The following is a 24300-nucleotide window of genomic DNA, read 5'->3' on the forward strand; positions in this document are numbered from 1 at the left end:
CAAATGGTTGCTTACTTCTGCAGGGAAGAAACGAAGAGGAGGAAGGGGAAGTCTGATACTGCACTGCGCTCCCCTCAGTTCTTCCCTGCAGAAGTAAGCAACCATTTGTTTTTTTAAATATTTTATTAAAAAAAAATCTTTGTTATAAATATTTTTTTAAATATGCTAATATGTCTTCTTGCCCATACTCATCGTCGGGGTTTCGGGTGTGACAAGGTTTGAAGAACACCATGTATATATTTGCGGTTATACCTACATATTTATTTAAAAATAAACAGTTTGCAGTTGAAAACAATGTATTTTGAATGATGTTTTAATGAAAAGTATGTTTCTTACGCGTGAGTCACATTCCGTACACGTCCTGGGCATGTGTTAGTCACGTCCCACTCACGTCTCGATCACGCCGGTCACGTTCTCAGGCGGTGAGCTGCCTGAAGCGCGCCGCGTGCCTGAGCCCGCTGAGCGCGCGCGTGCTGCACAACTTGGGGCTGGTGCACGCGGCGTGCGCGCAGTACGCCTCCGCCTTCCACTTCTTGTGCGCGGCCCTCAACCTGCGCGGGGGCACGGCGTGCACGTACATGGTGATGGCTAGTAAGTTTTCAAATTTACCCAATTTTTTTTTACAATTTATACCCTAATTATATTCAAATTGCATTAGACTAGATTTTTGAAGTACTTTTATTTACAAAACTGCAGCTTTATTTAAAGAGAAAAGTCTTATAATATGTTTCTGGATCTAAAATTTATCTTGCCATGCTGCAGGTATCACTTGTGGAATACATAATATATTCAGTTTCTCTACTGATATTAAATTTCTTGATGGAACTGCAACACACAAATAGCACATTTAAAATAGCTATTTTAATGTTCTATTCTAAAACGTTCTATTAATATGTTACCAGTCGTGAGCTATCTCCTGTCTCTGTCCTGCTCAGTTAGTCGGGCGTATAGTGAAACGATAAACAAAAGTGATGCGTATGCGAAAGGGAGCGACATACTGAATGGAATTTACAGTAGACCGATGTAAACAGTCAGTGCTTTTTACTGTACTACGTGTTTTACTTGCCAAATTCGACGTGATATGACATGCGACACTTGCTCCCTTCGCTGGTAATTTCCTTTCCTTTGGGGACGACTTTTTAGCTCGGATATGTATGGAGTGTCATCTGCATATACATATATTATATCTCAATGTTCGTTCTGGTACATTTATTTCTCTTTTTGGTAAATTAAATATGAAGAAGAACTTAAGACATTCAAGAACTTACCATGTTGATATTTGCTCCATCTTTGAACTTAGACCTGTCTCAAAATTATGAAAAATGTTTTAATTGCCATTTTAATGTGCCAAGAGTATTGAAATGTCTTTTCACAAAAAAATACTTTTCGTGTGCGGGTACGGTGTTTTTTTAGCTCCTAAAATGAATAAAAAGTTAACATTTGTAATGTTTTAGTGATTAAAATAACAACTCTAAATGTGTGTGTCATATGCAAATGAAGAACGACCTGAGTGAGATCTATTATTATGTTTCTTGAGAGTTTATAATCCTCTTTTTACTGTCTAATTTGTCAATTTGCAAATGCAATATATTTGACAGTTTTGATGTACGTAGTACATAAAAAGTCGATATTCAAGAATGTTTTAAGAAGCAGTCGGCGGATGTCAATGTTTCAAACTCAAGCGAACATAGTTTATGTTAAATTAATTACTTTTTCATAACATAAATTAAACCAGTAAAAAAATTGCTCCTAAAAACGAGATGAAAAAAACTGAACTCAAACATCTCAAAGTACCGTGGACATTTCAAATTTGATAACAATGCTACAAATCGAAATTTAAAGAGTTGGGAATGGGTACGAAGAAATAATAAATAAAAATAAAATTGATAATGAAAGATGGGACGGGATGAAAAAAATCGTATGGAAACCTTCGAAACTTTCAGCGAATCATTAGATTTTAAAAAAAATGTTGAATTTGAAAAAAATGATGAAATCAAATTAAAGAAAATAAAAATATGAAATTTCGTCGTAATCAGATTGAACCAATCGCTCTTAATACCACTGTTGAAATTGAAGGAGCCCAACTGGAAAGAGATGAAAATCCCAAAGTCTAGATAAAACGATTATCAATAAAATTCGATTATGGACACATGATGAAAAAAAATATATCGTCGATTATTCTTTCAATCCATACTAAAAAAACATGCAACAATTCAATTTAACTCAAAAGAGACGAAGAAAAAAAATATTAACAAAAAAAAAATAAAGAATATATAACTGCCAAGGATTCACAGTGAATCTAAGGAATAAATATACATTAATGATAAACTAACTCTAGCTAATAAACAACTGCTCTGGTTTTCTAAAGCCACAAAAGCATATGGTTACACGTTCATATGGACAAGAAATGTAAATATACTTGTGAGAAAAGATTCCCCGGTTTTCAAAATCCGAGATGCTGATAATATTCCAATACGATTATCAAAATGAATCATTTACTAATTACTAATTACCAGATACTTCTTCGTCTCGACTTTAAGTTGGATTACAAATAACCGTTTTTTATTTTATTTTTATGAATTTTGGATTTTACCGAATTCAGTAAAAATACAACAAGACAATAATACTTGTTGAAAGTTAACAAAAATAAGTCATTCCCTTCTATTTGCCGAGGTATATTATGCATACATAAGCTTCAACATATATCTCGCAAGACGGTATCACAATCTTGAATCACTCAGAAATTGCAAGAATATTCATATTACTACAATAACATTTTACTACTAAAATGCCGTCTTACTAAAATGAAAAATATATATACAATCCTCACTAAACATCGTCTACCATCTCTAGATAGTAAATTCTTCACAAACAAATTGCAAGAATTTAATAGACATACTATTTTTTGGAAATCATTGAGTTTTCATTTTAACTTTTAGGTTTATATTTTGTTTCATATATGAAAATAATGAAACTGTGTTTTTTTTTTGTGTATGTGCTGTGACGTAAAATTGATAAAATCACGTAAACCCACAAACAGGCTATGTGGGATTTTTCTTATTATTTCATTCTGTTTGTATGCTTTAAAATGTAAAAAATAAAAAAAAAATAAGTAAAACAACTTTGTTTTTAACCACTAATTTTTATTTTTCACCGACCGGTTTCGAAGCAAACAAGCTTCTTTGTCAAGGTTTACGTAACTAATGAATTGATTCCTTTTTATTTTATTTCTATCATGTTCACTAAATACTACACGTGGACCCAATAAATCAAGTGGTTTTTTCTTACACGGGTGGTAATTTGATATCATTATTTTCGAAATAAGCCAGGAGAGGACTAAAAGAAATATTGTTTATTTGGTTATTAATTATTGTTTTCTTATTTTGAATCGCTTTTTTAATTTCTAAGATTTCTAAGTTGTCTAATTTTAATATTTTATTTTCAACATGAAGTACTTTTAATCCAGTGTCTTTATTGAAGTTGTGATTATTTTCTATCAGATGATTTGCGAATTCAGAAAAATTATTATTATTTAAGCATCTTAAGTGTTCTTTTACTCTAATATTAAGGTTTATTTTAGTTTTTCCAATGTAGATTGAATCGCAATCATTACAATTTAATTAGTATATTCCAGATTTATTATATTTATGGACTTTGTGTTTGTGATTAACCACAAAGTTAGTGCTTCAAATATAAACTTTATATAAAAAAAATAAAAATAAAATTGTTTTGTTGAAAATAAGTCACATAAAATAATTTTTAGTTAATTATTTAAGAAGAAATTTTTTTTTAAAGAACAAAATAAAATAAAAATCCCCACAGTTTATTCATTTGACAATTGTAGTTTGCATTACATTACGAGCTGTTTAACCTATCACGTAATGCAGACTGTACATATAATGTACAGTAACGGAAGGAGGTCCCAACAGAATGCCCGTACGAGGTTTTCGCGTAACCTAAACTACTTAATACCGAGAACGCGTACGATGTTTGCTCGGAGACACTTTTCATATATAGCTCCAAGAGTGTTCAACGTCTTGGATGAACATATTAAGTTCTCCAAAACAACGTCTATATTTAAGATGAAGATCCATAACCAGATTGTATCGAGGGGTAGAGACCACTGTATGAGATTGCTTCGGGAATAAATGCATAACATCGCTGCTGTTTTCATTATTATCCATATACGTATATCGTATATGTGTATGTCATCACTGTCATACGTATTATTATATAACTTTTGATTCCATTTTCGACATGTATTATAAATTTTTATTATTTTTATTTTTCTATTATTATTTTGTATATTTTGTATATTGTTTTGATTATTTTGCATATTTTTTTTGATTACCTGTATATTGTTTTAATATGTCAATCAATATTTTTGATTTATATATCGAAGAGTCCCGACTTAACACGGAATTTTCTAACAAGTCGGGACATAAAAAACATATAATTGTGTCTATGTAAAATTGTGTATTTTGTGCATTAAATAAAAATTAAAAATATAAAAAAAAGTGAAAGTTAAAAAGCGGATAGCTGCTAAACTGCCTATATGTTCAGAAAAAAAGGTCCAAATTATCCGCAGAAGCCGTCTTCAGTGAGCGAATTGCCCTATTAATTGGCAAATTCTGATTTGCGTTCGTACGGCTTCTGGGTGCGTAAAACAGTGCATAATATCTAGCTCTAGTATAATTATTGGTCACATACAAACTGATCTCTTTCAGTATATTTGGATTATATACTCGTATACTTCCAGAAATCAATCAAAAATTTGACCACGAGATTCGAGCTGTTGTAATCCAGCATCACTGCTAAAAATAGTAATGGATACAATTACAAATAATTATTTGTTTTGTCAAAATATCTCAAGAATATACTGATTTGTTTATCTAATATTTGTAAATAGATATTATTAAAAATAAATTTTAAAAAAAAATCTATGCTGATAGTAATTTACAAACATGTAACTTGTTTTAGGTCGATATAACCATGTCTTGGAACAAGGCCTTAATATGTTTTTTTAAACTTATGTTTTTTTATTTAAATTATAAATGAATACCTTGGCGGAATAACAACAAATGTCACAAACATGAAATTTAACAGGAGAGCAATAAAACTTCTCAATTTCTAATGACACATGATTTTCTTTGCTGTTGATATTGTAAAATGTAGGCAATATGAAATGAAAACATAAAAATCGTTTCATTTTTGAACCGTTTCAAGGAATCTTTCATATTATACAAATCCGATGATTCAGGCTTGACTAATATGCCATGAGTCAATCCTTTTACTTTGCAAATCTTATTTTTTAATTTTTTATACTCATTAACAACCCTCTTTTTAGGTTTTTGAGATACTTGCACACTCAAAACATCCATTTTAAATAAAACAATTCAGCTTTAGTACAAAATAGCCTTAAATTGAACGTTCACTTTTTAAACTGCACACTAAAAATGACATTTAGAAAGAAATATACTGTTTTTAAACAAATCGTGAAGAATTTTTTATTTTTATAGTGTATATAATTATTAGGGGTTTTTTTTACTGGACAGTATTTCATAGACCCTTGTTACTTTAAAAATGTAAAAAAAGGGTGATATATCCCTATTGCAAACAGGGGTTGTCAATTATGAATTTAAATAATTATGGGAATAAACGGATTTAAATTACAAAGAAATAAAAATTATAATAATTTAAAAACTGTGTGAATTTATATTTAAAAAAAACAAAATGTATAACTTTATGAAGTTTTATAGTAAAAATGTATTTGAATTAAATGTATTTATGTAGTGCATGATCAAGTACAACAAATTCTTGAAAGTGGTCATGTGAAAAGTCGGAATAATCGACGTGCGTGCATGAGAAGATGTATGAATGTGAAGGAAGCAAAGGAAGTGTGCCAGGACAGAGTGGTGTGGCGTTCTATCCTCTCTGCCTACCCCTCCGGGGAAATGGCGTGATGGTTAGTTAGTTAGTTAGTTAACAGAGACCGCAGTGCTAGATTGTATTTCCTTCGAAAACCATGTCCTCGAGTCGGAAGGTAGTTATATGATTCTCTAAAGGGAAATTTCCGGCATTTAATTCTAATGGAATAGTGTCATTGCTTGTATTTTATTGCACCAGTCTGACGATGTCGGTCACGACGGAACCCGGTCAGTGGTGAAAATTGTGAATTAAAGTGAAATGAAACTAATTAAGTATTTTTATTATTATTATTAAAATATAGTTCACAGAAATGCTCAATCTATCAAATGATGTACATAACGCGATGATCCTTGACGTGTCTGTTAATTATACTCTTGACAGCCACAAGGATTATTACATCCATGAAAATTCCATCAAATACCCATTTGGGTTATATAATCCAAATTTGCTTGTATGAGATTACGGTCTGTCCAACTACGAGTACCTACGATATTGTGAACATCACATAACAATATTGTCTCAGTTAACCCTTTCAGACCTGAATTAACTCCTGTGGATTTAAAAAAGCATTTTTTTATTCTCTGTCTACTAAAATAATTATTTGAAAAATTTTGATATTTCCAATATTTTTTTATCTTTTATACTTAAGAAGTTATTTCACGTTCGTTTGATTAAACAATTGGTCTAGTTTTTTTTTTAAATACAACAAAGGTCCGCTCTGGTGTAAGCGCCAAGGACACTTAACTAAGAAAATATTTTTTTACTTATTAGAGTAGGGGAAACGTGTTCAAAATGATCAAAATGTCATTTTTTTTAATAATTCGACTAGTTTAAAAAAGTGTAATCATTTTTCTATCTACCACAATTCATCAAATTGTGTTATTATTTAACATGTTATTTTTATACTAATTTTAGCAAAACCCTACCAAATGATTATTTTGTCCCACCACTTGTACAAAAAGATCCCTTGAGGATCATTTCACAGGATCATTCAGGAGTTATTGTTACTAATAAAACAACTAAAATATTAATGAACTGACATACAAATAATAAAGGAGATAGGTATTATTTTATAATATTGTTTGTGCGGTTTAAATAATATGCTGTATTACAACTTTATATGATGTTTAAAAATGACTTGCCTTAGATCAGACAGATAATATTTTTTTACGCACACACGTTCTCGAGGGATCATTTTGTACACGTTTCTCTGCATACCGAAAACTTTACATTCAGAGTGATAAATGATTTAATTAGTTAATTTACACCACAGTTGTGTTGATATTAAAAATATTAAAAAAATAATAACGATTTAAGAGGTTTTTTTTTTTAACAAAAACAAGATAACTAAAATTGGAATATTTTCTCATATCTGGAAAAAAAATCTCCATTAAAAATTAATGAGACATTTAGATTATTTTAAACACAGTATTGCTAAATATAAAAAAAAACATGTTTTAGAATATTGTGTTTAAAACAATCCAACTTTTTAATTAGTTTTTAATACATCATGTTTTTTGTTTGTAATAAGAAAACGTTTCAATTTCAGTTATATCGTTTTTGTAAAAAACCTTAATTGTTTTAAAACTCGTATTTAATTAATAAAACAAATGAAAAAAATAAAACTTATTAATTCACAATTTTTTTTTTTTTTTTTTTTTTCTTGGTTGTGTTGCATTGTTTTTCCCTTGCTTATTATTTATCAAGGTGATATATTTGTGCTGTTTTTAGTGTTAGTGCTTTGTGTATGATTTTACGTGTAAGTGTTTGTGTACTGTCAATTAGTTTACAATCACATCAAAAGCACTAACACAAATACATGTGTCGGCGCCCCCGAATGCGACTATACTTGTTTGTGTTATGTATTTTGTTATTTGTGTTCGTTTTTATGTGAGTCATTTTGCGTGTTTGTGTTTTGTGTACCTATAACCTCTGTTTTCATGGGCTAGTTTCGCTTTCCGACATTCGTCCAAGTGTTAAGGGAACCATGAGAAACCTTAACAGGAAAGGGAGGTATCTGTGGAGAAATTTTGATTAGTTTAGTTATTAATTCACAATTAGGCTGGCTGACTGACAATCCATTTTGCATCTACCTATCTCAAATATTCATATTTTATAGACTTTTAAAACATCGCGAGATATTCTCAAAGTTACTCAAAAACGAGTAATTAAAACTATACTTAAAATAAAAATAAATATGTTTACGGAATATGTACTCAAAACGACGGTCATCATAACTATTTCCTAAGTTTACGAAAGCGTATTACTATGCTACTGGTATACTATATATTAATAAAAAAAAACAAAACGTATAATACGGGGTTAATCTAATCTAATAAGGTTAAAACATTTATGTAGGATCGAAAAATCCTTGTATTTAATTAAAATTCACAGGATAATTCGCAAATATAATTAACTATTTTCATCGTAATCGCCATCGATATCGAGACATTTTTGTAGACGGAGCACCAGTTTTCGTATGCCAATGTCAGAAATCCGTCGCCAGTTGTTTAATTTGCTTCTTCACTGCTTCTTCTACCTTCTAATCGTTGGAAAAGCGTTTTCCACCTAAAATCTCTTTCAATTTAGTAAAAAGGTAATCGGAAAAAAATACTGCGAATAAAAAAAATGGCCGACAAACACGCGCGACCAAATAAATTGACCGTTAGAATCCCCCCTACACTGCTTTGGAACAAAAAATTCCCGCGGCCTCAGAGGTCTTTGTAATATTATTTTGTTGATGACCCTCGTAACTCGAGCGACAACTGACGATTTACAATTGGCACCAAAAATAAAAACAGCGTATGGCAAAAAATCCTTGATTTATTTTTACCAAAACCAAACATCTACAACATTTACGTTTGAACACTGAATTGGATTGTGGTCCTGTGGCTAGTGTCTCGGACTCACGGACCAACGGTCCGTGGTTCGAATCCCACTCTACTCCAACTTTATTTCCATTTTCTAATCGTGAGTTATTTACAACTCGTTGAAAATGGCACTAAAAATGAAATATTTGGGTAAATCATAAGAATGCAAATATTTCTTTTTCTTAAAAAAAAAAAAAAAATTTAAAATTCTTGATGGAAGTTCATTTTAATTTATTACAGAAATAAAAGACGAGTAAAACTTTAATCCGCATAATAAACGTATCCAAAAACGAGACTGGTCTTGAAGATGTCGCCGAAGCGATGAAACCGGGAAACTGGCATATTCTGAATTTGTGAATTAATATATTACTCGTCTTTTATTTCAATAATAAAAAACGAAACATCAACGCTTCCGAAAAAAAAAAGATACGTGACTTATCATAATATTCCAATTCCAAAAGAAATTATGATCATGTGTGCCAAATATTTTTTGTGCATGTTTGTATACTTATAACGTAAACAAACTGTACAAAAAAACTTGCAAAATATATTCCACGTCACGGGATTTTCCAAGTGAGGAATACATTACATTCAAAACATCTTACAAATCAAAATAATCATGAAATACCCCATAAATAAATAAATTTCTTGTTACTTATTGCGTTGATAGATGGTGGACATATGACTCAGATTCTTAATAATTTTATTTTAACGTTTGTTTTTAGTAACTCTCGACCACTTGGAAGACCATGAAAATGCAATGAAGGCATACGAGCAAGCTGTGCTCCTCGACCCTGACGATATCATGGTCCGCATCAACTATTCCTTGTTCCTCATCTCCGCCAAGCAGCTGGAGCAGGCCAAGTATCACCTTTCTGTAGCCGAGGAGCTGGCCGCCAAGATGGCAATCGTTGAAAAGGATGTAAGAAAAGTACCATTTCAATCATGGATGTTAATGCCTTTTGTAGATATTTATTGATAAAACTCCATAATGGATTATTTTGGTAAAAAAATATTACTAAAGTTTCTTTGTTCAGTTTTCCTTTTTTTATTTGACCAACGAGCGCTTTCGCCAACAATTGTTTTCAAACAAAGTAAAATTAACTTAAGCAATTTTTTTGATATTTTTTTAATCAAAATCAGTAACAATTTTGATAATTCTAACGATGGGAACATAGAATTAAGAATAGTCCAGAAGAAGCGTAGAATCATATTTGAATAATTTTATTTATTTATTAGTTTATACATACATTGTTACAAAAATGGCACAAAAAACACTCTGGCAAATTCTGCTTGTACTAGGAGTAGGCTCGGTATATGAAGGGTCGGCAAGCCAGAAATATTAGTATTCCTAATGTTGCAATCGGTTCCTATATGGGCAAATGCCTGTTCTAAGAAACCGATTTGTTGCGGTAAATATGTATAAATACATCGGACTGTGTCCAATAATTCCCCCACTATGCCCTTCTTTTGCCGCGCGCATTCGCGAGGTCGCAGCGTAATGTTGCTTGATGGGAAAAAAAAATCATAACACAAATGTAAGGTAAAAAAAGCAATCTGTTAATATCTCTAAAATTGTATTATGCACGCGGAAATAATGATTGACACAACAGAGTAGATAAGTAAAGGGTCATTTAATAAGAGTAATTGAATTAATGAACTTTAAACTTAAAATATTAAACAAATTTTATTTTACATAAAAAGGATATTTTTATATCATATTAAATAATATTTGATGTTTTGAAGATAATGTCGGTCAAATGTCTACCACAGAGTTGTTTTATCCGAGGTCCAATTTTCATTAGTTCTCTCATTATACAAGCAAAGTAGGGTAAAAATATTTACTACCCTGGCAACACTAACGAAATGTCCATTTTGTTTCTTTGACAATCTGACAGATGGAAAAATAATCAATTTTTTATGTAATGAATTTGCTACTTACACATTCATTTGCTAATTACACATGAAATGTGATTGCATCCTGTTTCTTTAAGATCCTATCAGTATTTTGTACACTTTAATTGGACACAACACGTCATAGTTGAAATCAAATCAGGCGTTGTTTACTGAGCGACGTCTACAAAGAAACTAATGGGTCAAAACGTAAACCTACTCAGTTATGAGTAGTTGAGTCGCCTTCTGTTTGATGTGCGTATGCGGTTTCTGGACTATTCTTAATTCTATGGGTGGGAATTATTACGAATCTGAGTTGTGACTAGTTCATGTTTGTCATAGTTTGTTTTTAATGGCAGGAGACTGTGCCCACGTACTTCATTCTTCTAATTTGTACATTTCTAAGCCCACAATTTGGGAAAAATGAGATATTGGTATTATCGGATTTATTTATTCATTTATATATCCACCCAATGGGCATTTTCAAGGTCATATTTTTAAGGTCATATTTTTACAATTAATTTTAAGAAAATTATTTAATAGGAAAGTAGAAAGACACAATGGTATATAGTAGACTTGGCGGGAGTGAAAGCGGGAGTGAGGTGTTTAAAATTTAATTTGATTCAGTGATCGTTTAAAATAAGACAACTTGTTATTAAAGAAATCAAGACTGGTATGTTTGTTGGCAGACCTAACAAATCTGGGCTTAGGGGAATGAAAACCATAGTTAGTTCTATGGTTATCGGTATGAAAGTGTAAGTTTTGTCTGAGATTTCTAGTTAAGATATTTAATTTTATTGAGCTCAGTAGTTCAGGCGCATCAAAGAGTGAGTTGAGAATTTTAAATAGGACTAGAAGGTCGGATTTATTTCGACGGTCTTGAAGAGAAGATATATTTAAGCTAGTTTCTAACTCATTATACGTATCGGATGCGGTAAGGTCAACTCCATGCTCTGCTGAAAACAGCCAGGCTGCTTTCAAACAGTAAACTGTAATCTTATGAAAATAGTGTTGATCACAAAAACGACATTTCTCTGCAAATTTGCAGAAAAACCAAAAAATCTTACGGTATACCTAGATGCTGATGGTATCGCAAGTTAAAACTGAAATTAACACGGCCGTGATTTACTTCGAACGTAAATTCAAATAGGTATTCTGGACCGGTATTACAAACGCTCTCGTGGCCGTATTATCTCGTGTATTTACATACAAAATACACGAGAAAAAACTGTTTTCTCGTGCCGCGAGAGTGGTTCATGTTCATAATAGCCCCCCCTGTTAACACAAGCTCGTGTTAAATTATCGAAAACTTAGAATCAGGCCGCAGAAATCTAGTTCTCTTAAATAAAGTATTTTAATTGTATTAACTCATTAATTAAAAAATGCTTGTAATTAAAAAATACGTTTTAATTCAGAACGTCGCCTTATACATTCAAAGCTTGAATAAGGTATCATTCAAAATATGAGGGTACTAAAAGCAAACTTAGAAATCTCCATTGAAGGAGTTTCTGAGATATTTGTGAATAACTTTGAAAAAAGAATTGCGAGATTTTTAAATATGCTTCGTTAATAATGCTTATAACTAAAGAATATATAACGCAGTGTCAAGTAGTAAAATTAAAATCTGTTTTTGCAAGATTTAGAGACAATTTTGAATTATGCTATTATTTAGGTAGGTAGGTTTTTATTTATAGTTTATTTTGGCATCAATAACTTACTCGTATTTTCCGTTTTTGGTGGAGATTTCTAAGTTTCCTTTTAATACCCTTATACAATTTTATATATTTTTAGGTATAATCAATATGGTTGACTGCAAACTCAAACATTTGGTTTACATTTAATTTAAAAAAGAGAGAAAAAAATCTCTGTTAAATCTTTTTATTTATGGGATTTCTTAGTATTTTAGTATCCCTACTAACATTTCCTGGAGGAATTGCATTTCAATTACAACGAGGAAGTTCAATGCAAAATATTCTCACATCTCACAACATCTTCGAGATTTGCACTGGTTAAAAAGCCCAGAGAGAATAAAATACAAGCTTTGCTGGACAGTATTCAAATCCCTTCATGAAATGGCTCCAAAATACCTATCGGACCTTTGTGTAAGGGAAAATACATGTAAAAGAAAATCTACTCTTAGGTCAGCATTTGATTCAGGAAGAGGAAAACTTGTTGAAATCCGGCGCTCCCCAAACACTAGATTTGGAGATCGTGCTTTTGCCGCCGCCGGCCCCTCTGCCTGGAACCAATTCCCTTCAAACTTACGAATCATCGACAGTCCCAGTCAGTTCAGATCCCAACTAAAATCCCATTTCTTTAAACTATCATACCCTCAATTATAAATCAAGAAATATAATGTATCACTTAAGTTAAAGTTAACTTAAGTTAAAATGTAAGTTTAGATATACAATTGTAAAGCGCCTTTGAGGGGATTTTTTACAAAAATGGCTCTATATAAATCAGCCAAATATTATTATTATTATTATTACTGGAAATTGGATATGTAAAATGTTTTCTTACGCACAGTAAAAATTACGGTGAAGTTTTTTTAAAATGTATTAAAAACAGAATAACATTAGTTTTAATGAAAACGTACTTACATACTTTGAACGACGTCACTAGTTCTTCCAAAACAACCAATGATATAGTGTTGTGATAGATTTATAGAACTCACCAAAGAAAACTTGTGACGTCACGTGCGGAGTAATTTTAAAACTGTAAATAATCATAGAGCTGATAATACGATACATCAAAATTAAAAATGTATTTTTCGGGTTTGCTCCTAAGTATATTGATTAATAAAAAAAAACTAAATTAAATTAAATTTTCTTATTAGTAAAACATATTTTGTAGTTCTGTTTACTTTTTAATTTAAAATTGTTATTAACATATAACAACAGAGATGATGAACATGTTAGAAAAGGTAATATAGAAGTCTAGGCATCTACAGGGCTTATGACTTGAATGTAGGTGAAATAATTCAATTAGATGAATCTTGCACGCAGAAATAAAAGTTTTTAGTTCTTTAATTTCACAAACATCAACTGAAACAAACAGAACAGAATTGAAGGAATATAGATGTTCAAATATGGGCATAATGGTGAATGTTACACGGCGTGTAAAGTGCCCACTTAAACCAGCCAATGACAGGTCATAAGCCCTGTAGATGCATATACTTCTATATTACCTTCTCTGAAATGTTCTTCGTCTCTGTTGTAATATGTTAATATTAACAGCTCTCCAGGGAGTTGAATCCAGTCCTTGTCTACAAACATTTGGACAAACTCAAAATATTGTTGATAAATTCACCTAATCCATGAAGAAGTAAGGAAATTGAAATTTTTTTTAGGCTTTGCCTAGTATGTTGGTGAAATAATTCAATTAGATGAATCTCACCCGCATAAACAAAAGTATCAGCTCTTTAACATCAACCGATAAAAGAATTGAAGGAATATAGATTTTCAAATATGGTCAGAATGGTGAATGCTACACTGTGTGTAAAGTGGCCACTTAAACGAGCCAATGACAGTTCATAAGCCCTGTAGATGCCTAGACTTCTATATTACCTTCTCTAAAATGGTCTTAACTTCTGTTGAAATATGTTTATATTAACAGCTCCCCAGGGAGTTGAATCCAGTCCTAGTCTATAAAGTTTTGGAAATACTCAAAATATTGTTTAAAATTGTTCACCAGCGACCTGGTTTTGTCATCAGACTTAACAAATTGTTGTTATATATTATCAGAAATAAACTTGACTTAAGTTCATTAAGAATAATTAACTATACTAGTATTCAAATATTGAGATTGAATTGATGAAAACTTTTCTACTTCTATCGATTAAAATGCTTTATTGTAGAAGTACAAATTTAATAGGAATTTGCGAAGGTGAACTTCAGGCAGAATTTATTAGATGTAATAATATTTAAGTAATGAAATTTATCTTTCAAATTGAATGTAAAATTTCTGAGCAAAGCGTCAAATAATTGAATTGATATTTTTATGTTTTTTTCTGCTAAATTGAATCACGAGAAAATATTGTGCAGAAGTAGATATATTTAATTTAAGTATTCGATGAGCGAAGTTAAGTTTAAAATCTTTTATTCATTACTCCAAAGGGTTTTGACAAAAGTATTCTAGAAATTGACAATTAGATTTCTAGAAAACTTTGCGTCTTTAAATAAATTTATTCAAATGTTAAACACATTGTTTACTTTTAGATTGTATTGGTAACAATATTTCAAGCTTACGGCCAATGTAAAAAAAGTATATTGTTTAATGTCCTCGGCACGTGTAGCCCCAGTGAGGTCACTTTATTTTTTTTATTAATCATTGTTTATAATGTGAAAAAAAAGAATAAATAAATAAAAGTTCTGTTTTAGATGTGCGCCCGTGCGGACGACGCGCTATAACCTATTTATTACGTACAAACGCGCTATAATTGCGTTCGGAATACCGGCCCGGGGGTGATATTTCAATCGCTCTCGCTGCCGTAGAAAACACTTTTATCTCAGGTATTTTGTATGTAAATACGCGAGATAAAAGCTCTTTCTACGGCCACGAGAGCGTTTTGAATATCACCCCAGGTATTGTTCAATCGTGATACAACTTTAGTTGAAATAAAATAAGCAAATACTTGTCGGAATTATTTTATTTTTATTGCGTTCGTAAGTACTAAAAATACGCATTTATTCATTGAACGTGATACCTAGCCAATATTTTCCCCGAGCAATAGAGAAATATCACATACTACTAATGCCGATAAAAATATATGAAATTAATTTAGAATAAGTAATTTTATTTTCAAAATCAATATGGATATTGTGAAGAAAGGTTTTCATATATAAATGTAAAAAAGAAATTCAATTAAAATACGTTCGTATTAAAACGCGACGTGTTTGGCCTTGGTTGTTGTGACGTCAAGATTCGTGATATTGTTCTACACAAATTGCAGAAACAAATAAACATGAATTGTGACGTGTTAGGGGCGTGGACAATAAAATCACAGTTTTTGCGGGAATTCAAAATTACAATTTTTGTAATATTTTTATATATATACTAGCGGACCCAACATGCGTTGTCCTTCCCGAACGTTGGCTTGCCTGCTTAAGTAGGTACTTGTTTGTGATTAAATTCCAAAACTAAAAATTGTTACATTATATTGAATTTAAGTAGGTACCTAGGTACTTGTTTATGGTTGAATTCCAAAACATAAAATAAATGTTTTTTCAAATATGGCATTATTTTTGCAAACGTCAAACTCCGGTCTTCTCACCAACAGAGGGGTGTACTTATTTTAGTATTACCGAAAATCCAGTGAAAATAAATAAATGGGTAGAAATTATAAGGAATTTAAAGAAAGAATCTGATTAAGATCCACAAAAAATAAATGCTATTTTTAAACATTCAAAAAAAAATTTTTTTATAGACAAAAAACAACATCTTTCCATTTTTTTGCAAATGCATTCTCCTCGATAAATCACCGAATAAAACATTTTATGCTCCTTACTTCTTATTTACATATGTATTAGATTGAAGATTTTAATATCTACGAACACGCACAGCGCAAAGATCTATATTTCTCTGAAAACCGCACGTAAATCGGTTAAGCCGTTTAGGAGGAGTTCAGTGACACCACACATACAGAGGAATTATATATATAAAGATATAAAAATTTGGAGATTTTTTTTTGTACTTGACTTTATTTCATACACCTTTATTTCTTTAAAAAAATTTAAAAAAGTGATACTTCCCTATTAGGTAGCGCATTCTGTCGGTCCAATTTTTTCAACAAATCCGGCGTTATTTAAAAAATGGTGCGTGTTGAATCGGCCGTAGCACCATAATAAATTATCCAACGGTATCAAATCACAGCATCCTGGAGGCCAATTAAAAGGACCATTAAATTTCTGTAAATAATGTTGTCGCCAAACTAATGACGCAGTAAATTCATAATTTCACGAAGAGTTCCATACGTTTAGCGAACTAAACACTGATTTTTTAAGTAATTTTCAACACTAGGGAAATATCACATAATACGATTACCGATAGAAACATATGAAATGGATTTAGAATAATTAATTGTATTTTCAAAATCAATATGGATATTGTGGAGAAATGTTTTCATATATAAATGTAAAAAAGAAATTTAATAAAAATATGTTAGTAGAAAAACGCGATGTATTTGGCCCTTGGTTGTTGTGACGTCAAGATTCTTGAAATTATTCTACACAAAGTTCAATTGCAGGAACCACTGCAGGAACAAATAAACATGAACCGTGACGTATTGGGCGCGTGGCCGATGGAATGACTGTTTTTTCGGGAATTCAAAATTACAAATTTAAAATGATTTTTTATGCTACTAATACTTTTCAACTTTTTTTTTATACTGGACAGTTGACAGACACAAATGTGATATTTCCCTATTCGCTAAATTAGGGAAATACCACATTAGAACAATGGTTCTAGTGAAATTTAAGTATTGTTGCATTAGCACGAATGTAAAAAAATGACGTCTGTTTTTGACAAGATATTATTACCAATAGAAAGTTCGGTAAATTCCATTGAGTCCATGGAGTCCATGGAGACCATTTTGTGCAAACTTTTTCTCAAAATTTAAGTGAATAAACCATAGTTTCGCTACTAAAACAAAACCTTACCGCTATTTCGTGTCTTGAATATATTTTGGAATAAGCGAGGCGGTATAAAAGTTTTACGTTCCGTAGCCTTTATTGAATAATTTATTTATTTATTGAGATAGTTCTAGACTTACTTGTAAAACAAATATTTTTGTACGGATGGCACGTTTCGTGAATACAGAGATAAGTTGGCCATCTTCGAGACTGGCTTTGTAACTCGTCAAATATCTTAAAAGCTTTTTAATTACTTTGGAAGTAGGTATAACAAGTTTTTAAATTGCTTCGCTTTTCGCGCGAGATACATTTTTCAACATCTATTCATAAAGTAAAAAAGATTCGATAAGGTCGCATCTTGTTAGCGAATATAATTAAAAACCAGAGTTTTTTTCTTGATTTTTCCAAAAGTTGTTTTAGAACTTTGTTTCAATTTTGTAGCGAATTTTACATGAGATGAAAAAAACACACAAAGTTTGCTGGCAAGTTGGGCTTATTCTGTCGGTCGAAGGTTTATTCTGCTTATGGAGGGGTTACTCTACCTATCGAGTGGTTATTCTGCTTATGGAGGGGTTACTCACTCTACCTATCGAGTGGTTATTCTGCTTATTATGAGAATATTTTGACTATCGGGAGTCATCTATGGAGGAATTATTACATTTGTATATTGGGGAGTAATTCTGCCTATATAGGGCTTTTCTGCCTATCATGTGATTGTTTTATCTATTAAAGTGCTATTCTGCCTATCGAGGGAATATTTTATCCATTAAGGGGTTATTATTTTTATCGAAAGTTTATTTTGTCTATTGAAGATTTATTCTGCCTGTCGAGGGGCATCATACGACCTTTACTTTCTGCACGCCTTTCCGATATGCTGTTTTTGACAGGTGCCTGGTTTTTTACTATCCTGCTGAGAACCTCTTCATTTGTAAAATGGTATCTCCCGGAAATTCTTATGATTCGTTTATAGGCCAACATTTTGAAGGCCTCCACCAATTTTTTTGGATCTTTCGCTTATTTCTTTCACCGTGACCATACACAAAATACTTGTTACAAAAAAGTTCTTAAGAACACGATTCTCTGTGTGTAAAAAAAATAATTGAGCATAATAATATGTTTCTCAGCACAGGCAATATGCTTTGAAAAAAGTATGCCAACTTGGTTAATTAAGTAGAGCAAATTGCGATTTTATTTCCATTTAAATGTGCCATGTTGTTCTTTTTTTAATTCATTAAATTTGATGCCGAAATAAATAACACGAAAAACCCATAAAAATAAAGCGAAAAGAGGAAACGTTTTTTGTGCGCATTTTGTAATAAAAAAGGGGCAGTTTTATTTGCGTAGGTATCTCCATTTACAAATCCCAATAATGAATTTGTTATGGGGTAAGTAGTTCTACTACGGTAAGGTACTGTAAAAGTCCTGTGAGTGGGATTTGACCTACAATCATTAAATCAGGTGTGATGGCTTTATTGATAATAAATTATTTAATGTACTCCACTTATTTGTTGACGGTTTATAATCATAATAAGCTAAGTGTGATGGAAAGTAACAACCCTTTACGTTAGTATCACAAGTTATTGGTAGAGTCTAAAAATGCTTAGTGTTGTCAGGATATTCACTTGTGAGAATTTTCTTATTTCATAAAATTATAAAAATAATTACAATGCAAAATAATATCGATTTGGCAATTATCGACCTGGTACCTCCGGCCCATTGTTTTGCTGCAAACTGTAGCTTACTTCGTGATTGAAAAAAAAAATAAGGGTATGAACAAAAATATTTTAAAATAAAATTTATATTTGAAGCACTAATTTTGTGGTTATTCATTATAATAAAATAAATATGAGACAACTTTGTTTTTAACCACTTATTTTTATTTTTCCCACCGACCAGTTTAAAAACTACACAAGCTTCTTTATCAAGGTATACTTATATTTTAAAAATGGTTAAAAACAAATAACTTTATATATATATTATTAAATATTTTTAATGTTTTATTTATTTTTAACGCAAAATTTACCTCAGAATTAAAGAAAAAAATTAATAAAATTTGTGTTGTTTTAAAAGCCTGTTTTGTTTTCCATACAAAACCTTAATTTTTTTTTTCATTAATTTTTTGTTCAATATCAATTTGGTTATTACTATGAATTATTAAATAAATTTTACTCCAAAATTTCGTTTTTATGTGAGTACCAATATGCCTACGTTTAGTCGTTTAATGAGGAACTTCAGCCCTACGGGAAATTGGATTTAAAACATGTTTTCTTACGCGCGGTAAAAATTAGATCATTAAATTATACTGCAAAGTTTCTTGAAAATATACGAAAAAACTATTTAAAAATATTTTAATAAAAACTAACTACTTTGAACGACGTCAATAGTTCATATTAATCAACCAATGATAAGAGAGTTGTGGAATATTTCCAGTTTACTTACCGTCAACGAACCAATTAGCAGAACTGACCGACAAAAGCGGAATAGAACTTGAGACGTGTCGCGCGGAGTAATTTCAGAAATACAAAACTTTGAAAAATCATAGCGCTGATGATACGATCCATGAAAATTAAAAAAAAAGCCTAAGTTAAATAGTCAATCAACAAATAAAATAACCACTGAATATCCTTATTATCTTAAACTTTTAAATATATTTTTTATAACAAATATCTTAAGTTCAACCGAGGGTTTTAAGATGATTAAGTTTTACGGAATGCTTTCTTGATATATTCATGATGCTTTTTAATATGAATTTAAACAAAACATGAGTTAACATTTTTACAGTGTTCCGAAGCTTTGGTGAAACTAAGGATTCTCACAGACCCTGGGACGTCATCTTACCAGGACACTAAGGAGAGTCGTCCTGGGCCGATGATAATGGAATCAGAAACTGCAGCAGAAGATCAAGAAGATTTCGTAGATCCTGATGAAGTTTAGGTAAAGATCCTTGAAAAGTAATAAAAAAAAGCTTACGAGAACTTAGAGTCACGCGCCATAAGATGCACCGAGTACAGCCGAACGTAAGCCGATACATATCGACCGCAGGTTTGGGCTGAGCCTAAGTTTCGGTAAATTTTTGGCCGAAACCGAGACTTCAGTTGGTCACTAGAAAGTTACAGCTTTAACTAAATGAATGTAAAATATTATTACTTCTGTATGAAGATGATGCCGTGCTTCTTGCTAGCAGCAAAGAAGACCTCCAATTCTTGGTAAAAAAAGGCTACGATGTATGCAAGAAAAGCGATTTGCTTATGAATGTTAATAAATTGAAAATGATGGTTTTTGAAAGGGATGAAAATATAAATAAATGTGAAATCAGTGTGTCCGGAGATATTTGAATCAGGTAGAAGAATTGGTGTATATGGGATGTATTTTTACTAGGGTTGGAAAGGAGGGTGAGTGCCGGGAACAGGGTGAACGGTGCACTGAAATCTACTTAGGCAAACAAATGTTTATCGGAGGAGGCTTATCTAGCAGTTCACAATGCAGTTCTAGTGCCAACTCTAATGTATGGGAGCGAAGTATGGAATTTGAAAAATGATGATAAAAGTAGGTTAAATGCTATCGAAATGCGATCCCTTAGGCGAATGTATTTATTTTATTTTATTTATTTACTTAAGTTAGTTAATATTACATTGTATATTAACTAATATATTTACAATTATAACAAATACTTATTAAATATTTCTTACATAACTACATTATTACAATAAACATAACAAGTTTTCTTTCATTCTTCATACTTTCAGGCATCTCACCATACAGTTTTAACCCTTTATACATTAAGCTATTTTGTGATTTTGTTTTTTTCTTAAGTGGTAGTCTTATCCTATTTCTATTTCTTGTCCTATATTTATGTACATTTCTATTTAATATAATTTCACTTATAAAATACTTTGGCATGAGATTATTAAACACTTTATATATAAATACAAATACATTATACAATAGTCTTTTCTTTATTCCTATGTATGGTAAAGCGATGTATGATAGGTGCACAAAAGTCGAGATCAGTGAACTGTGTAAGGCTGAGGCATGCATTATCGACAGAATCAAGAAAGGCGTGCTGCGTTGGTTTGGTGAATGTAGAGCGAATGGACAGCGTAAGAACGGCTAAGAGGATCTACGATGCGAATGTTGATGGACGCAAAAAAAGAGGAAGACCGAGAAAGACATGGCACGATCAAGTCCATCAAATAATTGAAGATGGACATGTCAAGAGTAGGAATAATCGGCGTGCGTGCATGAGAAGATGTATGAATGAAGAGGAAGCGAGGTCTGTATGCAAAGATAGAGTGATATGGCATTCTATCCTATCTGCCTACCCCTATGAAGAAACAGCGCGATGGTTTGTTTGTTTATTTATTTTAATAGAAAAACACTAAACGTGTATCATTTTATGTAACCATATTAATCAAATAAAATGTATATGTATAAATACTATATTTTATTTTTTATCTGTTTATTTTATCATACACATATTATTTACAAAGAAATATAATTACAAAAATACACTTTGGAAAAATACATCTTAAAATTAAGTTATAACATCTATTGGAAAAAATGCCCTCAAAGATTTTAGCGTCTGAGCGTGGGCCATTCCTTTTTTAATTATTAAAAAGTTTATAGCATATATGTTTAGTATGACATGAACATGAAAAAAAGAAAATAAAAAGAAAAGAAATTACTAAATTAACATATGCTGATATTACGATAACATGATTTGTTTGCAGAATGCATTTATTTTTAATTTTAATTATTTTTTTAAATAATGTGTCTATCTGTTCCTTCCATGCTGATCCAAAACCTCAAACCTACTTTTAAATGTACCAGTGATTTGATGTTTTGTAGTTCCTTGGTTAGAAAATTGAAAGATCTTGGACCAACATGCGAGGAGTGCCTCTGTGCGAACTTAGTTCCGCATCCTGGAACTGACAGTACATTAATTGGTAGGTAAACACACGAACCAGTAAACCGTGAGGCCGACCAATCTTCAGTAGATGCTCTTTAGCAAAGTTGTCACCCGCGACAAAAAACTGAAAATAATAAATAAGTATCGAACCACCCTAATTTTACCGGGCCGGGTGGATTGGCACGATACACGTGAAATGCGACTTTCTCAAAATATTTTTGACTATCTCGCATTAATGCTCGCTGTTAGAATTTATTTTAAATGGAAGCAATTGCTTACAAAGCTAATTCGGAAATTTTCCGAACATTTAAATTATTATAAATAGCTTTTTTGCCACGGTAAAACAATTTTGCTTTTGCTGTAAAGAAAATTACTGTGGGGGATATTGAATACGGAATGATTAAATGTGTGGCTTTGAAAACAAATGGCTTTTATAAATCATATAAAATAAGCGATAAGGGTAAAATATACAATCCGCCGGCACTAGACAGCTTTTCGGCACTCTTTCATTTTAATGAAAACATTAAAAAATTTTGACATCTGATAGTTATGTGGAGTTTTGACTCATAGATACACTTTTTGTGATAAATAAAATGCGCCTAACTTAAAATGCAACCACCAGAGAGGAGCATAGTCGTACTATGGAGAGTTTTATTGCCAACTGCAGTGCTAATTTAAACTCCGACGGTGTTGGTTGCGTATTTCGTAAGAAACGAGGCAAAGTTATCTTCAGAATATACGCATAAGGTTTGTTTTTGGTCTTAGGAAATATAACCACATTTCTGATTATCGTAGGCAACTGAAATGGCTCAAAATTAGACAGCGGAGAGATTATCACTTCCTCTCACTTCTGTTCAATGTACTTTATAGTCCTAACGCTCCTATATTCCTGCGTGAAAAATTTCAACGCTTCTCAATTCATGGTTTACCTCTTCGTTCTAATTCTCAAGGCACTCTCTTAATACCCATCCACAATTCTTCTTTATTCTCTAACTCATATAGTGTCCAGGTGGCTCGATTGTGGAATAAGCCCTGTAGATGCCTGGACTTCTATATTACCTTCTCTTAAATGTTCTTCATCTCTGTTGTAATATGTTAATATAAACAGCTCCCCAGGGAGTTGAATCCAGTCCTTGTCTACAAAAATTTGGACAAACTCAAAATATTGTTGATAAATTACCTGGTCCATGAAGAAGTATAGAAATTGAAAAAATAATATTTTCAGGCGTTGCCTAGTATGTAGGTGAAATAATTCAATTAGGTGAATCTTACCTGCATAAATAAAGGTTTCAGCTCTTTAACTTCACAATATCAACAGATGAAAGAATTGAAGGAATATAGATGTTCAAATATAGGCAGAATGGTGAATGTTACACAGTGTGTAAAGTGGCCACTTAAACCAGCCATTGACAGGTCATAAGCCCTGTAGATTCCTGGACTTCTATATTACCTTCTCTTAAATCTTTTTTTTTTTCTTTTTCGAACAAGTTTTAGTGCTCGATGGATCTTCTACTGAAAAAAAAACAAAGTTTGCTTATATCTCAAAGTTTTTTACAAAATTAATAACTCTATCTTGATCAAGTCAGTCTATGAACATCTGCTACAGAAAATATTAACAAAATTAAAATACTCACATAAAGCAAAAAAAAAAATGAACTATGAGTTTGTGTCTGTGTAAAAACTTAAATTTTGATTTGCCAACAAACAAGAATAGGAAAATATCACGTACTACGAACACCAACAAAAATATAAGTGATTTCGAATAAATTATTGTAATTTCACAATCAACAATGAATATTGTTGAGAAATGTTTTTATATAAATGGTGGGAAAACGAATTGAACGAGAAATTGTGGAGGGCGAAGCCCTACTGCTTCTACGATATTATTAAGCGGAGTGGACTATATTTGAATTTTGATGAAATAAGTGAATATCCTCTATATGCGGTATTCAGTGTCAATTGGTCATAACCCCAATTCGTAGGAATGGATGCCACTTACCTGGTTTGTTCTTGATGGAATTTCGGTGGTCCGACTGGTCGATTGCGAGCGGTATCAACACAAGGACAGGCT

General features: G+C 31.6%; 1 protein-coding gene across 2 annotated transcripts in view; it reads left to right on the forward strand.

Moving 5' to 3' along the window:
• BBS4 (Bardet-Biedl syndrome 4) overlaps nucleotides 1–20447 on the forward strand; it is a 46904-nt gene extending 26457 nt beyond the window's left edge. For both annotated transcript variants that reach the window (XM_088234825.1, XM_088234826.1), the window contains exons 8-10: nucleotides 420–591; nucleotides 9524–9720; nucleotides 20102–20447. In XM_088234825.1, the coding sequence (XP_088090951.1) occupies nucleotides 420–591; nucleotides 9524–9720; nucleotides 20102–20254 (522 nt within the window). In that variant the 3' untranslated portion in view covers nucleotides 20255–20447. The remainder of the gene's footprint in view (nucleotides 1–419; nucleotides 592–9523; nucleotides 9721–20101) is intronic.
• The last annotated feature ends 3853 nt before the right edge of the window (nucleotides 20448–24300 follow it).

Source organism: Micrasema longulum, unplaced genomic scaffold (genome assembly GCF_059751315.1).
Source record: "Micrasema longulum isolate JH-2025_06_02 unplaced genomic scaffold, ASM5975131v1 h1tg001292l, whole genome shotgun sequence".
NCBI lineage: Eukaryota > Metazoa > Arthropoda > Insecta > Trichoptera > Brachycentridae > Micrasema > Micrasema longulum.